At 41.4% G+C, this 18437-nt stretch overlaps 1 protein-coding gene across 1 annotated transcript; it reads left to right on the forward strand.

Moving 5' to 3' along the window:
* The first annotated feature begins 5167 nt into the window (after positions 1-5167).
* washc5 (WASH complex subunit 5) lies at positions 5168-18430 on the forward strand. The gene is made up of 28 exons (XM_083917563.1): positions 5168-5427; positions 5800-5945; positions 6171-6255; positions 6415-6515; positions 7136-7328; positions 8118-8270; positions 8479-8592; positions 9074-9245; positions 9371-9498; positions 10473-10602; positions 10956-11068; positions 12201-12367; positions 12737-12812; positions 12968-13078; positions 13558-13698; positions 14283-14363; positions 14558-14659; positions 14753-14932; positions 15099-15223; positions 15382-15544; positions 15709-15811; positions 15898-15977; positions 16193-16296; positions 16615-16744; positions 16927-17023; positions 17369-17522; positions 17679-17766; positions 18029-18430. The coding sequence occupies exons 1-28, from the start codon at positions 5242-5244 to the stop codon at positions 18083-18085; spliced, it is 3480 nt and encodes a 1159-aa protein (XP_083773689.1). The 5' UTR covers positions 5168-5241; the 3' UTR covers positions 18086-18430.
* The last annotated feature ends 7 nt before the right edge of the window (positions 18431-18437 follow it).

Consider the following 18437-nt stretch of genomic DNA (forward strand, 5'->3'; position numbering starts at 1 on the left):
AACATGCTAAACTAAAATGGTGAACATGGTAAACACTGTACTTGCTTAATGGCAGCATGTTAGCATTGTCATTGTGCGTATGCTGGTATTAGCATTTACCACGGTTTTAACATTTGGTCCTCTTGAGTTAAATATCATATATTATAAAAGTCAGCATGCTGAGCAGATTTATAGCATGCCACTTGATACATATTCATGCAAACTGTTCTACATAAAAGAGATTAATTAAATCCATATAACAACATCAAAAGAAACAACAAAGTTAATCACATAAACGTTATTAAATACCAACCCTACATGGCAGCTAATTTTAGCTGTAATTAGATTTGATACATGTCTGTGAAATACTGGCTGACATGAGAGCAGTGAGACAGAAAGAGTAGGGTAGAGAATGTATCCTGTCTTATTCCAATGAGAGAAGCCTGCTGCGTGCAGCTCTCACTTCAAGGGCCTGAAAAAAGATCAATGAGGAAGAGTAGCAGTGGGACTGGACTACAAATTGAGCAGCCTTTAATCACCTCACACAGTTCACAGCGGTGTGAAAGTTCCCGCCATGAAAAGGTTTAATCACTAGCCAAGCTGAATAGAGTCAACTTGCTGCTAATAAAGGGCACACAGGGCCTAAGGGGACACATGCACACAAGTGTGCGTTTGCTAATGCACTTAGGAACACACACACACACACACACCCACACACACACACACACACACACACACACACACACACACACACACACACACACACACATCTTTATGGACGCCCTTGTGTTTGTGCATTCACACACCATCTTCTGCATACATGCACACACAGGACTTTAATATCATCCAATTATAGCTGCTGTATACTGAAACTAACCTTCCATTTGTAAATCTCAGTCAGTCTTTTATGAAAATGTAATCTAAAGTCCTTAATTTGGGGAGTTTGTTAGCACATAATGTACCTCACAGTTAAGAGGCAATCCTCATTTGTCCGCCAATTCAAGGGTATCACTGACAAATGATAATTACTTGACCCAACGGTCAATGGCTGCCAGGCTACTCAGAGAGTCAGAGCCAAGATCTGTCAATGCTCTTAATGGGCAGAGACATGAGGCTCATTTGGTCACTGTTCAGTCGGTGGCTAAATGAATATACAATATGTGTTTAAAATATAGGCTTCTCTGTGGGATAAGATTGCCTTGTTTCCGTGTATATGTGGCCCATCACAAACAATCTAGTATTTCACGATACAAGCAACTCTCCGATGAGCTCAATCATGATAACAAGAAGAGAAAACCCTTAAGGCACCACAAGGTTAATAAAGAAGGTGTGTGGTATGAGACCTCATTAGCGAAAGCCTTTCATGATGCTTCCCAGGAAGCCCATATAGCTGACCCAGGTGCTGCTGAGAATGTGACCTTGGTGCGATGGTAAACGGGTAATAAATCCAGCGGCCGCAGGGACACAGTGTGTAGTTCGTGGACAGCCCGGTCAATGAGAAGGCGGGCTATGAATCTAAACTGCACCTGTGTGTCTTTCCCAACTATAAAATGCATTGAAATAATGATGCTCCAGTTGCTCGGGGAGATAAGGAGCACGTTATTCAGGACGTTAAATGCATCTCACCTTGCCTTATGTCACACCCTGTCTCTCGTCAGTCACAACTGCACTAATGCATAAAGTCAAAGTGTTATGGAGTTAAACTGTAAAAGAATAATTAATGAATTAAAAAAATACCCTGATGCAGAGAATGATTTGCATCAAAGATAAAAACATAATGAAATAATGCAGCAATGTGTTATCAAAACATAGTTGAGCCTACCATGTGAAAACTGAATGATGAAGTATTATGGATAAAGTATTATGACACACTACGCCATCAAATGGTACAACATTGCGATGACCCCCCCCCCCCCCCCCCCCCCCCCCACACACACACACACACACACTCACACACACAGGGCTCTCTGCACATTACTGTTATTAACCTCTGGCTCACACTGCCTAAAGGATGTGCCTGCCGGTGTGTCTTAGACTTATAGGCAATAAAAGTCCAATTCAATCAGAATTTGAAGGAAACATGTGGACTTATTCTTATTCATCCACATGACTGCACATTGGTTGTCAGTTTCTTCAGCCGCGTCAGACACAGTGGGTGGTGGACTCCAGTATTTACAGGAGAGGTTCATTATTTTCCCAGCCAAATTGTTTTTCACTGTAGCCTGTAGATGATGATAAATATAGGCCCAATGTTGACGTGAAAGCCCCTTCAGAGGCCTCCGAGACAATATGTTTTAGGGGGATATTTGTCGGCAGAAGGCTACAGGATGTTATGTCTTAGCTGTCGATTTATCTCTGTAGTTTTCCACACTAGGTTAGTTTAATTTCAGTTCAGGCTTACTCTCACTACTCGATTCCTGCAAATCACTGCATCCCTGTGGAGCCAGAAATGTGCACTCACAGACCCTGGGTGCAGCGGAGCGGCAGTGAGAGAGAGAGGGAGACACCGAGGATACAGTGGATCTCTGGCGCCATCTAGAGAAATATGCACATCTAACTTTTAACTTTGGAGTTTTAGGAACTGACTGGGTTTTCTCCGGGTTCTCCGGCTTCCTCCCACACTCCAAACACATGCAGGTGTTAGGTTCATTGATGACTCTGTTCGTCTCTATGTGCCCTGTGATAGACTTACGTCCTGTCCTGGGTGTTATGGCAGGCCCGATGTCAGCTGGGATCAGCTCCAGCCCCCCCGCGACCCCGATAGGGACAAGCGGTTGAAGATGAATGAATGACTGTACCGAGATGGGAGGTGCTCACTACACTCAGATCTGAGATCAGCCGTTTTGTCTTAATTGGACAGAGTTTAAACATACCTTATTTAACATTAACAGATAGTTTTAAGTCATTTAAATATAAAATAAATAAATAAAAAAGGCTGATTTCTAATATCCAGCGGAGCACATCTCATTTTGGTGCTGGAAGTCAAAGCCCCTCTCGTCGGCAGTGCTTGTTACCGCCCTCCTGCGGCACACTGGGGGAAACGAATCAAACCCACCCAGCGACAGAGTCATGTGTTTGGTCATGAGGACGTAAACAGGGAAGAAGAACCACAGAGGCAAGTCTTTTCTACTTTTATCCACGGTGCAGAGGGCTATTTTAATGAAATCCCCCAGACGTAAGCAAGTTAGTTAACTACGACGTGTTTGCACCTTTTATGTGTTGTCTGCAGTATCACAGGGGCCAGCAGGCTGTATGCTAGCTAACGTTAGCAGGGCTATAGGATGAGTACACTACTCGAGTTCTTCCATTTCACTTCTATTAACACGTTATAGGTGTTATTATGTGGATTCAAGAAACCGGAGAAGAGAGAATCCTCGGATGTGTGGTCAAACATTACAAACACAGACATTATAGCGTTAAAATGAATGTTACTTTAACGCATTAAAGTCTGCGTGCACTGGAGATCAAAATTAGAGAACAGAAAGTATAAATACTGGATTTATTCTGAAATCTTGTTATTTTTTACTGTTCATTATTTGATAGAATATCAGCATACCACTGCTGTACTAGCATGTTTTATTAAATAACCAAGGCACTTCAACAAAAACCTTTATTTTGTGAAAAAAAACAGTGAGCAAATATAGGGAGTTTCAGATCCCTCCCAGTAATTGGTGTTAATTTGGCACCTGGTTACAATTGACTTAACTGTTGGACACACCCTATTTATCTGCAGCTCTCCTTGTTACTTTGAAAGATGGCGAGCCTCTCTAAGGTGACTGAAACCCTGAGACAGCAGGTTGTCCAGATGAAGGCCAAAGGGATGACCCTCTCAGCCATCAGAGAGAGGTTGGGTGTTCACAGTCTGTGATTCAAGAAGATTGAAACTTTACAAGGACACAGATTGATTTAAGTCCTTTAAAAAGGCTGGCCGTCCACGTAAAACAAGTGACTCAATGGAGAATCGGTTCAACACTGCGGCTGGAGTAATGGCGAGGATCTCTCTCGGCACACAGTGTCTCGCCATTTTAGACAATTTGGACTGAAAGCCCACTCTTTACTTCAGTGATGAGAGGACGTTCAATTTATTTGTGTCTGATGGGAAACATTATGTTCGGTGTAGGACTTGTGAAAGACTGAACCCAAAGTTTGATAAGAAGTCAGTTACATTTGGAGGAGGAAGTGTCATGGTTTGGGGGCTGTTTTCTGCAGCAGGAGTTGGGCCTCTTGTACAGCTACATGGCAGAGTGAATGCAAATGTTTATGTGAACCTCCTTCAGCAACATGCAACACCTTCACTGTAACTGTCCCTCAATCAGCTGTAATTTTCATGCAAGACCATGTCCCCTATAAACAGGTTAAGCAGTTCCTTGAAGCTAAGAATATTGAAACAATGAAATGGCCAGCCCAGAGTCCAGATCTAAACCCCATAGAGAATCTCTGGAAAATCCTCTGCGACAAAGTAATGTCTAAGAAACCCACTACAGTTACTGAACTGTGGAAGAGACTGAAGAAGAGTGGACGCAGATCAAACCAGAGCAGTGTGAGAAACTAGTGATGTCCTGTGGGCGCAGATGTGCTGAGGTCATTCAAAGCTGTGGCCCCTACACTTCCTGTTCATTTTTTAATCCTATAGATCGAAATCTTCTCTTCTGACACAATGGTTACTGTTCTCTAATTTTGATCACTGTTTTTCTTTTTTCATAAAATAAAGGTTTTTGTTGAAGTGCCTTGGTTATTTAAAAAACATGCTAGGACAGCAGTGGTACAGCCACAGCAGATATTCTATCAAATTTGAAACACTAAAAAGTATTTCAAAATAAATCAAGTATTAATAATTTGTTCTCTAATTTTGATCACCAGTATATGTCTCTCCTTTTCATACAGTGGAGTCAAATCGAGATCAGCAGGTTAGGTCAGGTCGTGGTCAGAGGTCCATAAAAGGTTTCCATAGTCTCAGAAATAGGCTATAAGCGTGTTGTTCTAGGCGTAAAGTTTCACTCAAAATTTGTTTGAACAAACTGAACGTTGGTGGCCTTTGATGGTTCCCATTCTTACTTTTTTTCTTGTTCAAGGACTCTTCATCAGGTCGGATTAAACTAGTCTGTCTGGTCAAAAAGCCTTGAATGTAAATCCCTTTTGTTCTCTCACATCCTTCCTTTCTTTATTTCAGCTGGAGTATCCAAGCAGTCAGTCTGTTGCACAAACACAAGGTCCAGGTGTGGTTGTTTTGCACATCTTCCTCCTCCTCTTCCTCCAGGAGCTATGGTGGACTTCCTGGCGGAGAACAACTTGTGTGGCCAGGCCATCCTCAGGATAGTTTCTAGAGGGAATGCCATCATTGCTGAGCTCTTGCGCCTCTCTGACTTCATCCCTGCAGTGTTCAGGCTCAAGGACAAGAGCGACCAACAAAAATATGGAGACATCATTTGTGACTTCAGCTACTTTAAGGTTTGGATTTGATCAAAGACAATTACTTATAGTCTTAACCTGGGGCCTATATTCACTTACAAATTAAGTTGTACAAGTGGTCCAAGTGACAACCTAATTACATGTACATATTGTAGACTTGAGGAATCGAGGCACATGACGCATGCTCAGTGGGGTGTAGTCAATGTTCAAGCCATTCTTTATTTCCCTGGAGTTGTGGACACAAACCGACGTTTGAGCTCTGTGCATGATTTATGAAAATAATTGCTTTCTCACTGGAACAGCTGTTCAACCATGTCCTCTTCATTATTCATTCATTAGTGGCTGTGTGTACCCTTTCATGAAGACATGCGTATCGATTGCACTTGTTTCAAGATGTTGCTTCCTCTCCAGGGTCCAGAGTATTATGATGGGAAGCTGGAAGCCAAACCTGAGCTTCAAGACCTGGATGAAGAGTTTAGAGAGAACAACATTGAGATACTTTCGAGGTTTTATCTGGCTTTTGAGAGTGTCCACAAATATATAGTGGATCTTAACAGGTAAGACAGGACCTGGTTATTTCAGTTCAGTCATTTTAAGAGTAAAAGTTCTTCAGGAAACATGTTTTGAGCTTTCCTATTGAAATAAACACAAAACACAGCCCGTGACCTTGATTCAAACTCCCTTCATTTCCCTCTCCTCTCTAAACCACAAAACATGGTACATACTGTATTACAAGATCCCTTTCTATAATTTTTTCCTTTTCCTTTTTTTTCTCTCTTCAGATATTTGGATGACCTTCATGAGGGTGTTTATATACAGCAGACCCTGGAAACTGTGCTTCTAAATGAGGATGGGAAACAGCTTTTAGTAAGTTACAAATTACAGGAACAAGCTTGTTGCTTGTGATATCATATTAGAATGCACTGGCTGTGTCACTCATTTAATAAATGATTTCCATCCATTACACATAAAACTAACCAAGAGACACTTTGGAAGTTAACTTTGTATGTTCTCTTTTCCACCCAGTGTGAGGCTCTCTACCTTTATGGAGTCATGTTGCTCGTCATTGACCAAAAGATTGAAGGGGAGGTCAGAGAGAGGATGCTTGTTTCCTACTATAGATACAGGTGCGCTAGTGTGACACACACACACACACACACACACACACACACACACACACACACACACACAAGCACTCTTTCACAAGCGCATTGTACTCAATTCACTTGTTAGCCAGTGAAAACTTGAGTCACTTTACTTGACTCATACATGCGTACAATATTATAGCACATAGTTTGTGTACCTGATCTCTATATCTCTTTCTGCCTCTCAGTTCTAATACCACGTCTTTATGTAAATATGCCTGAAATGTGATATGGTTAAAATGTGGATGCTCCTTTTTTCTTCACTCCTCTCACAACGGTCAATGGAGACCAAAATCATCAACCCACTGAGGGCTGGAGTCACTGAAAAACCAAAGTGATTAATGTGAATCACAGGCTGATCCAGCTTGCGTTAATGTTACGACGGAAACTCATTATGTGACTCAGTAGTGTGTATACTCTAAACTAAACTATTTGTTCCCTGAGTTTTTTTGAGCAGTTGTATAATGCTAACATGTTCATAAATCAGTGATCTGTGAACACCCTGTTCATCAGCAGATTTATGTCAATAACATTAACCACAATGCGAGGTGTTTAGAAGATTGTTGAGATAATTGTTTCCCATTGTTTCCCATTTTCTTCAGTGCTGCCCGTTCATCAGCCGACTCCAACCTTGACGACATCTGCAAGCTTCTGCGCAGTACCGGCTACTACAGCCAGCCTGGAGCTAAACGGCCAGCCAACTACCCAGAGAGCTACTTCCACAGAGTTCCCATCAGCAGCACTTTTATTAGCATGGTCATTGGGAGGCTGCGCTCAGACGACATATACAACCAAGTGAGAATCATGTGGTCCAATATAATTTTGAACTTTGGATGACCCGAAATGACAACTGTTGTCCTTTCTGAGTAGTAGTAGATCTGTTACAGATTTTCTGTTTTTTTCAACATCAGTGGTATAGATCACGTGTCAAACTCTCCAGTTTCAGGACTAGGCAGGGGAAAGCACCTGCAGAGCTTGAGGATGAAAAATGGTTATGTGACATCACAGAGCATCCCAACACCCTAAATATGACACAGCAGGGAAGTAAACAGCTGATTTGTGACGAAGTGAAAGCCTTCTGAACGAAACCGCATTTATGGCAGAACCAAATGCAGCAGGGAAGTAACGTACTTACTGAGTGTCAGTGGCAGACACACTCACACTGTATGGAGGGAGAGAGACAAAGGAGAGAGATTTGCAAAAAAACTGAAGACCCTCAAAGCAGAATTGTGCAAGAGATTTGCAGACTTTGGGAATTAGAAATGAACACAAAACTGTGTGGTGTTCAAAATTCAACCACAATACATTTTTAAAAAAAAGGCTTTTTCTTAGCTTTTTGTGAACCAAACTATGTGAGAAGGCTATATGGGACATCCAAGAACATGATCAAAGATATTTTACTTTAGTTTTTCGATTCAATAAAAGCATGTCAATCTACTATATAATAGCCTATATCTTGCCCTCGATGCAATTCTCATTTCTGTAGCGTGGCCTGTAGTGAAACTGAATTTGACACTCCTGGTATAGATTGTGTCAAATGTCCTGGGCTGGACCTTAAATCACATTTCTCTCCCTGTCCATCAGGTGTCTGCGTACCCTCTACCAGAGCATCGTAGCACAGCGCTGGCTAACCAGGCAGCCATGCTGTATGTCTGCCTCTACTTCAGCCCCTCTATCCTGCACACCCAGCAGGCCAAGATGAGAGAGATAGTGGACAAGTATTTCCCTGACAATTGGGTAAGACATTTGTTGTACAGTAGGATTGTTCACTGGACGTCCTGTAGGCCTAATCTGTCAGTAGATTAGAGCTGAATCTAAACAACTGTGAAATGTTATGACTTGCACTTTGGTACGTTTTAACATTTACTTAGTTTTCTTTCTTGCTTTGCCTTGGTTGTCTTGTTGTGAATGTTGCACTGACGTGTTTTGTGTTGTCCATCTGCAGGTTATCAGTATCTACATGGGGATCACAGTGAACCTGGTGGAGGCCTGGGAACCATACAAAGCTGCCAAGATTGCTCTCAACTACACCCTTGACTCTGCTAACATCAAAGAGCAGGTATTAAAAAAAAAAAAAGAATTGGAATTAAATTGTCTTCAGCATGTACAATTTACAGTCCTTCAGTGTGGCACCCTATTGTACGCAGGTACAGATAACTGCGTCTGCAGAATTAGCAAGTCTCCAATGAGACTGAGCTGAATCTAAATTGAAACACAAGGGTATTAATTAAATCAGTGACTTTAGAAAGAAACTTTTAAACTTCTCTTGTAAAGTTTGTTAAAGGATGGTGAATGTTAATGAACCCAAATTCAAGTGTGAGTACTAACAAAGACGTGCACTCAGTGTCATAGTCGTGAAGAACTCTGCACCCACAGCAGGAGAAAGCAACCAACTAATGCTTGTTTAATGTGTCATCTGCAGACATTACCATGCTTCTTAAAATCCACTTGTGGGAGTGAATTAATGCTTTATTTATTTATCAAAAGATTCTTTTAACCATATCTCCCAACCAACACCTCCACCATCACTGTGTGTTTAGGCCACTCGATATGCAGCGAGCATTGAGAGCTTGAAGCCTCAGGTGCAGCAGCTGCTAAAAGAAGGCTTCCTCAGGGAGGAGATCATTCTGGACAACATTCCCAAACTACTTAACTGTCTGAGGGACTGCAATGTGGCTATCCGCTGGCTGATGCTGCACTCTGCCGAATCAGGTGAACATATTGGAAAGCTCATTATTCCAGACTCCCAAATTTGCGAGCTTACCTTTGGAAATATGATGTCAATGAGCATAGGTTGTTTAATTTATAGTTTGGTCAAATTAGTTCTTTTCTCACAGCCTATGATCCAAACAATAAGCGACTGCGGCAGATCAAAGACCAAGTTCTCAACGACTCCAAGTACAAACCCAAGATCCTGTTCCAGCTGCTGCTAGACACTGCTCAGTTTGAGTTCACACTCAAAGAGGTGAGGGTCTCTTTTCAATACTCGACAGTGTGAATGATGACGGGGACAATGTGGAAAGACAAGGAGTTAAAGGGAAAGTTTTTCAGTCTGTGTACTACCTACAGTAGGTGGTTGTTGGCACACCCACAGTTTTGAGAATCAGGCAGGAGGACAGGCATGGAAGCTAAGCAATTTATTGCTCTGTAAGGGGGCAGCAGCTAAAAGTATTTTTGCCACTATTAATCAATAATAGTCAATATTCGTTGTTAAATATTTCCACAGGTTTACCTTGCCATAAAACAGCGCCATTTAAGTTAAGCTAACTGATCGAGGCAGCGTTAGAATAAAAACTTATGTGTATGTTCTGTTCTGTCTGTAAAATGATTGTTTTTCTTAATGGACTGTTGGCTCTGACAAGAGCATAGATAACGGCTTCAGTTCCCCCCCGTGTAAACGTATATAGGGCTGTCCGACAACAAGTTAAAGCGGCGACAATATTTTCAATATATCACCTAAAGGGATTTTTTCTTTTAGGTGTCTAAAATGCAATTACCTGCTGCACCTGTCAACAGCAGTACATTGCTTAGCTTTCATGCATGTCCACCTGCCTGATTCTCTAAACTGGGGGATGTGTGGCTCATGCAACCCCACTTTAAAAAATCTGAACTATCCTTTTAACAGCAAATTGTATTTCATATAATGTGAAATAAAATAAAAGGATAGACCCGGGGGTCTTGAGATGCTTTCAAACATACTGATCTCCTCTCTTTTTTGAGCTAGAGCGAAAGTGTGAAATGAATGCCAGAATAATTCCAAACTGATCCAGCCAACTGTGTTTTCCATTCGGTGTGTCTGCTCTGTTGTGCAGTAGCTTAGAAGGCATATGGCTAGCCAGTCTCTCATTAGAAGAGGACACACATTTAATGTTCTCATTACACATCTCATCTGACAAATCCCACCACATTGACTCAGCGTCTGTGCTGTCCTTCTTCCAGATGTTCAAGCAGATGCTGTCAGAGAAGCAGATCAAATGGGAGAGCTTTAAGAAGGAGGGATCCGAGAGGATGACTGAGCTGGCCGAAGTCTTCTCTGGCGTCAAACCTCTTACCAGGGTGGAGAAGAATGGTGAGTACCACTGTAAGGATGGATAAGGTGAAAGGATTACAGTGGTACTGAGTAAAGGAACCTCAGCCATGCAGTGTTTCAGGCTTTGAATGTCAGGGATTATTTCAGTGTTGGAACACAAACGCTTAAATGAGTGTAAGCTTGAAGCTGATGAAAGAAAAATGTTTAGGCAGGGAAACACAGAGGAAAAAGAAGCACCATGCACACAAATGTAGGGAGGAAGGGATTACATTTACATCAGTCATACTTACAGCTCTAGTAGAGAGACCCATTTTTCTTAACCACCACTTGTGAAAAATACTCGATGACATTGTTTCTCCACTTTTACCACATACCTACATTACTCTTCACAGAGAACTTGCAGGCGTGGTTCAGAGAAATCTCAAAGCAGATTGAGTCTTTGAACTATGAGGACTCCACAGCTGCTGGGAGGAAGACAGTTCAGCTCATACAGGCTCTTGTTGAGGTGAGCATCAAAAAGACATTTCACCCGAGCTTTATATTTTCACATTGTACAGACAATGCTGAATTAGTTGATTGCCTTAACTTAACTCCATGCATATAGCTAATAACTAAATCCTATAACAATATATGCAAACGGTAGCAGAACAAAGAGACAAGTTAACTGTTATGGTAAACGGTAAATGGACTTGTACTTATAAAGCGACTTTCTAGTCTCCTGACTACTCAAGGCGCTTTCACAGTGTTTGTCACATTCACCCATTCACACAGACATTCACACTGATGGCAGTGGACATCTACATACCATCTAATCTAATGTAACAATTCACACCACATTTACACACCCATGCACAGCACGGGGAGCATTTCGGGGTTCACTGTCTTGCCCAAGGACACTTCAACATGTGGACCGGGGGAGGTGGGGATCTCCAAATGGAGGACGACCCACTCTTACACTGAGCCACAGCCGCCGCCATGAAATGCTATGAAATGCATTTAAATAGAGACACATCAGAATAAGTAATAGGACTGTTTTATTGTCTCGGCAGATTTGAATGCCCTCATTTCCTTCTATTTGTCCTGCCACAGTCTATTGTATAATGAGAAATGGAACTAATATGATTTTCACAAAAAACGAAAACACTGTGTTATGTTCATTTACACAGATATTGGTGACTGTTTACACAATTTATTAGCCTGTCTGTGGGTAAAGTCTTTTGAGCCAGTTCTAAATTATCCTCATGAGGCGGAAATTGAATAAACGCCAACAGAGAATTACTCCTTTTAACATCAAGAAAATAAGACGGATTGGATAGAGAAATGTGACTGCGACTGTGGCTCAGTGTGCGAGTGGGTCGTCCTCCATTTGAGAGATTGGCGGTTTGATCCCCCCTCCCCCGGTCCACATGTTGAAGTGTCCTTGGGCAAGATACTGAACCCCAAATTGCTCCCTGTGCTGCGCTTGGGTGTGTAAATGTGGTGTGAATGGTTACATTAGATTAGATGGTATGTAGATGTCCACTGCCATCAGTGTGAATGTGACAAACATTGTGAAAGCGCCTTGAGTAGTCAGAAGACTAGAAAGGCGCTATATGAAGTAAATTTACCATTGCGGTGTTGTTTGTTTGGTTCTTCAGGTCCAGGAGTTCCACCAGTTGGAGTCTAACCTACAGGTCTGTCAGTTCCTGGCTGACACCAGGAAGTTTCTGCACCAAATGATCCGCACCATCAATATCAAAGAAGAAGTCCTCATCACTATGCAGATAGTTGGAGACCTGTCCTACGCATGGCAGATAATTGACAGGTACTGATAAACATTAAAGCCATGCAACAGAATGCTGCTAAAGAAGGGGATTATAAAGCAATAAAAGCAAATAAACTGAACATGAATCTCAGTCACGCAGTCACTGCACAGCTCCTTTTGAAGCCATTTTAGCAACTCATTTTTTGGCGTATTTTGTACTTTCACTGTAATTCACATTTTCACATTATTCTAACTCCTCAAAAAGTAGTAGCTTAGTAACAGCTTACGTTTAAAAAAAAACAAAAAAAAAAACATCCAGAAGACCACAGTGCTGAAGTTTTGTTAACTTTTATTTAACTCCATTGTGTTTAGTTTTTGTTTGTACATCTGAATTCACCAGGTTAAACTGACTTATGTTTTATTCTGCAGCTTCACATTAATCATGCAGGAGAGCATCAGAGTGAACCCGTCCATGGTCACCAAACTTAGAGCAACATTTCTAAAGGTGAGGACTACACGTGCATGCTCACTCGAGAGACAAAAGAAATATAACAATGAATACATTATTCCCATAACTTTGCATTGATTTGGAGAATCGCTTGCCTACATGTGGTGTTTAAATAGTTATTTTTATGTGTGTGTATGTGTGTGTGTGACCAGCTTGCATCTGCATTGGACCTTCCATTGCTGCGAATCAACCAGGCCAACAGCGCTGACCTGCTGAGTGTTTCACAGTTCTATTCTGGAGAGTTGGTGGCTTATGTCAGAAAGGTACAGTATATAAAATTATCTTTTCACCTATGATCTTACAAAGCTAGTTTCTGCATTTAAAGGCTTTTAGCAGAGATGACATCAGTCGTTGACATTTCCTGAGGCACATGGTTTCAAAATGGTTTCACAACTTAAACATATGAGCTCTGCATGCTGTAAATTATGGTTCAGTAGCTGCAGTAACACCTGCAGTCAGGATTAATCTTCTTTCTAAAACCATCTGTCTGCAAACATTTCCCCAAAACAGCTACTTAGTGGATGCTATTACCATCTGGTTTCATCAGCCACATGTCACATTACTTTATGCTAAAGGATTAGCTCCTACTGGCTGTACACAAGATATTTAATCTACAGCATCTGCACAATCTGCTTTTGAAGACTAATCTCCGCTCTTCTGTCTTAAAACAAACCCCTCAAAAGTAAAAGGTTTTTGTTTCACGTTGGCGCTCACTTCGGGTATTTTCTCTTCTTGTTTTCAGGTGCTGCAGATCATCCCAGAGAGCATGTTCACCTCTCTGGCCAAGATCATCAAGCTTCAGATCCATGACATCATGGAGGTGCCCACACGGCTGGATAAAGACAAGCTAAAGGATTACTCCCAGCTCGGCGCTCGCTATGAAGTAAAACAAGTGTTCACTTCACACTGTGCATGGCACGTTGTTCAGAATGTCATTGATATAATGAAAAAAAAACCTTAGACATATCAAAGCAAAAGCAGGAAGAAAGACCTCAAGTTGTTCTGTTCAGATGTCGACTTTTCTACTGTAATGGAGTCTGAGGCAATCATACTAGCTAGCATTTCTGAATATATTTTTCAAAACTCATTCGCACCTTTTGATGTGAATACAAATGATAAATGAAGGCTCAGAGACTTACTTGAATTTGTTGGGCTGATGAGGTAAATTTTATGAAATACCTTGGAATCAAAGGTGATTGTTATAGAGTTGAGCTTTAGGCTAGATGTAAACTTTAAACAAAAAAGCTTGACAGAGTTCTATTTATGCGGTTCGAGTACAATGTCTGCTGGCATTCATCTGTCTTTATACAAATCCATGTAGAATTGTCTTAGCCTATGCTAATGACCTGGACAAGTGAGAATATTCGCCTATGCTAATACTATGACATTAGACTGATTTAATTCAAGGTTCGTTGGATGCTGTCTGTAATCTGTGCCTAAACATCCCTCTGTCACATGTGATTACAGGTGGCTAAACTCACTCATGACATCTCTATTTTCACTGAGGGGATCCTGATGATGAAGACTACTCTAGTTGGGATCATTAAGGTAGATGATGTGATAAAGTTATTTGGATTTGTTAAACATTTTTCTTCCTTTAGGAACGATTATAGAATATTCAAACACATTTGTCTTTGTTCCAACATGCAGGCAGGCATATGGTGTTTCCATCCGCCCCAGTGCAGTTCAAGAATACGTTACTGTTGTGAATTTCACTTTACTAACACACTGTGATGCTTTAGGTGGATCCTAAGCAGCTTCTGGAGGATGGCATCAGGAAGGAGCTGGTGAAGAGGGTAGCTTATGCTCTGCACAAAGGATTGATCTTCAACCCTAAGGCTAAGGTCAGACTTCAGATCAGCCATCTGTTGAATATTTATTATATAGTTTTATGTTTATATTTGATGAGACTTCCCACGAATCTTCCACTCTCTTAGTCAAGTGAGCTGATGCCCAAGTTGAAGGAGATGGCGGCCACCATGGATGGGTTCTACAGGTCGTTTGAGTACATACAGGACTATGTCAGCATTTACGGCCTTAAAATCTGGCAGGAGGAGGTCTCCCGTATCATCAACTACAATGTGGAACAGGAATGCAACAGCTTCCTCAGGGCCAAGGTCAGGCTCAACACAGTAGCATTATTTTTACAGTTTCTGATCAAATCCCTGAATAATGCAACAGCATCAGTTCGTCCCTCTGTAATCAATACGAAATGCTCTGGTTGATTGTCCGTTTGTCCGTAACAGGAGTTGATTGATCGGTTCTTTCCTTGCTTCCAAACAGATCCAGGACTGGCAGAGTGTGCACCAGTCCACCCACATCCCTATCCCAAAGTTTCCCTCTGTGGATGAGTCTGCCACCTTCATCGGTCGTCTCTGCAGAGAGATCCTCCGGATCACTGACCCCAAGTAGGTTTCAAATATAACAGTGAAATTAAATAGAGAAGCTATTGAAATCCTCTCAAGTGCTTTTATTTCTCAGAACAACTGGGCCTTGATCATAACTGTAGATGCTGAACCGCACAGTCTTTTATAAGCTCCCTGACAGATATGGGCCATTCCTACAGGGTAACGTGCTATATTGAGCAAATGAACACCTGGTACGACCTGAGGAGCCACCATGAGGTTACCAACAACAGGCTGTTCTCTGAGATCCAGAACACTCTGGGTACATTTGGCCTCAATGGACTGGACCGCCTGCTCTGCTTCATGATTGTTAAGGAACTGCAGGTAATTAGCATACAACAAAAGTATCAGGCTGTGTAACAAAGCTACCAAAGGATGTGATTGAGGAATAATGAATGAATCTGGATGGGCTTTTATGGTTACATTAATATACATAGTATGCATACCTGAATATATATACATTGTTAGCAACCTGTTTCTCCCATCAGAACTTCCTGATATTGATTCAGAGGACCATCCTGAAGGACAAAGCTGTGGTAGATGTTTTCAAAGCCATGCTGGGTGCCGTCAACCCAATCCAGGGTATTGTGGGTAAGCATTTCTTTAGAAAATCATACAATCTACCAGATCTCTTTATTCCTTGAGAGCAATATCAATTAGTTTATTTTGTGCAACAGGTAATGCCAGCAAAGTATATGCTAGTGCTGTGGCCAAAACCCAGAAGATCTGGGGTACATACCTGGAAACCATCATGAAGGTACTGGACCATGACCTTCTCTAATGTTGTGAATAGAAAATAATTATTGATAATTTAAACTTAGATGTTCATGGGATGTGCTTTCTTTGAAAATGAAATATGAGCTCAAATGAAGATAGACATCCTGTATTTTCATGCCAGTCAATCTCCTCTGCCATCTGCCAGTGAAGACATGATGCTGTAAAACCAATGTTAAATAAATGTGTTTGTTGTAGGTTGGTCAGATGCAGATTCTCCGACAGCAGATTGCTAATGAGCTGAACTACTCCTGCAAGTTTGACTCCAAACACCTGGCCGCTGCCCTGGAAAACCTCAACAAGTCAGTCAAGTCTCACCACTTTAGAGCACACAGCACCACCTCTTTGATATCTCTGTAATTGAGGCCCAGTGTGACTGTCATTAATGTTGAAGGGAAAGTATTGCTTTGTTTCAGTATTGTGTGATACATGATACATTATATGATACATGTATATAATTAATATATACAGGTTAAATTATTACCATTTATTTTGTTACTATTAGTCTATTAATGACGTATGTCTAATGCTCTTGCCGTTTGATTTATTTCTTCAACATGTCACTTCAAACTCTTTTTTTTTCATGCAGCATATGTCATCTGTTATTGTGCTCCCGCCAGGTCTCTGCTGGCAGACATTGAAGCTCACTACCAGGATCCGTCCCTGCCCTACCCTAAGGAGGACAACACCCTTCTGTACGATATCACTGCCCACCTGGAGGCTGCCGGCATCCACAACCCACTCAACAAGGTCTGGAAAGGACGGGTGACACAACTTGGATCCGTGTTTGACAAATAATAGGCTAATTGATTTTTTTCAGCCCATCACAAACTGAAGCCAATCCCACCATTTGCACTCTGTGTCTGTTTTTTTTTCTTGTGGTTATGCACTGCAGAAGGCTCTGACCACTTTCCTGTTTATGTTTCCCACAGATATACATCACCACAAAGCGCCTACCTTACTTCCCCATCATCAACTTCCTATTTATTATCGCTCAGCTGCCTAAACTTCAGTACAACAAAAACCAAGGCAAGTTTATTTCAGTTTACTATATTACAGCTTTTATCATACTGTGGTTGATGAGTTAAGTACTTCAGTTGTGAGTGCAACAGGTTAAACCAGTGTGCCCACATAGTGTAACACCCATTATCTGGCTGGTCTATGTATTTTTTTAATTGGGTACTGTACTTAGCACAGATAGAGCATTATTCTGACTCACCACATGAGCCAGGAGGGTTTAAGGATTGTGAGCACACCAGATTATTGGTACGATGGTGATAAATGCTGTGGTGGATTTTATTCCATCAGTATGCCAGGCTTGGTGTGTAAGGCTGCATCCGCATGTAAATGACCACACGACTTGTGTTTTCCCAGGAATGACCTGCAGGAAAGCCACAGATCCAGTTGACTGGCCTCCGCTAGTGCTCGGTGTGCTCACCCTGCTGAAGCAGTTCCACTCAAGATACACACAGCAGTTCTTGGCTCTCATTGGTCAGTTCATCCGCTCTGTAATGGAGCAGTGCACAAGGTAACAAAACCGATTTGGAATATAAATTGCAAGTGTAAACACTTCTTTTACGTTATGATATTGTGTTTGTTTGTCTGCCTGAGTGGTTTTTTGAAAATGTTTCCCCGTTACGGCTTTATGAACTCAAGTTTGAGTTTCCATTTGACCCTATCATAGTCAGAAGATCCCGGACATGCCTTCTGATGTGGTGGGAGCTCTGATGTTCCTGGAAGACTATGTGAAGTACACAAAACTGTCACGCAAGGTACCTTCGCAATGCTGCTACTAATGTTTAAAATTAAATAAATTACAAAAATATACATCAAATGGGGGTCGCTTGGATTCTAATTTATGATACTACCTTATAGGTTTAGAAACTGAATCGTTATACAGTCAGATCTAATACCTTTCAGAACCATTTCCTGAATGAAACTATAGACATGTTTGAAGCATTATGTTTTGTATTTTTACTATGTGTGTTGTGGGATAGTTACATGCATTTGTCCTTATTTTCTCTGTATTCTCAGGTGGCAGAAGCCCATGTGCCCAGTTTCATCTTTGACGAGTTCAGAACAATACTGTGAAGATCTGGATGAAGCATTTCATCAGACAATTATGCTTTGTTGCCATAGTTTTCCCCCCACATCTCACATTTTGTGTTGTCATCGAAGGAAACGCATAGGTGTTTTACTAATAACATTATCGATTACTTAATTTTATCCAAGTGCTCCAGTAAGCCGTGACAGTGAGCCAGGATGCACAAGACCAAGACCCTGAAGCTGAAGCAGCTAAATGGACATTGATTTTATTTACACCTGCGCTTCTGTTTGATTTGTACTTACACATTTCATTGCCATTAATGTCTTAATGCACTAAAATCGATTGTACATACGTAGACAATTTGTGCCATTTCCAAATGAAATATAATAATAAATA

This window comes from Echiichthys vipera, assembly GCF_963691815.1.
Source record: "Echiichthys vipera genome assembly, chromosome: 8".
In the NCBI taxonomy this organism is placed as follows: domain Eukaryota; kingdom Metazoa; phylum Chordata; class Actinopteri; order Perciformes; family Trachinidae; genus Echiichthys; species Echiichthys vipera.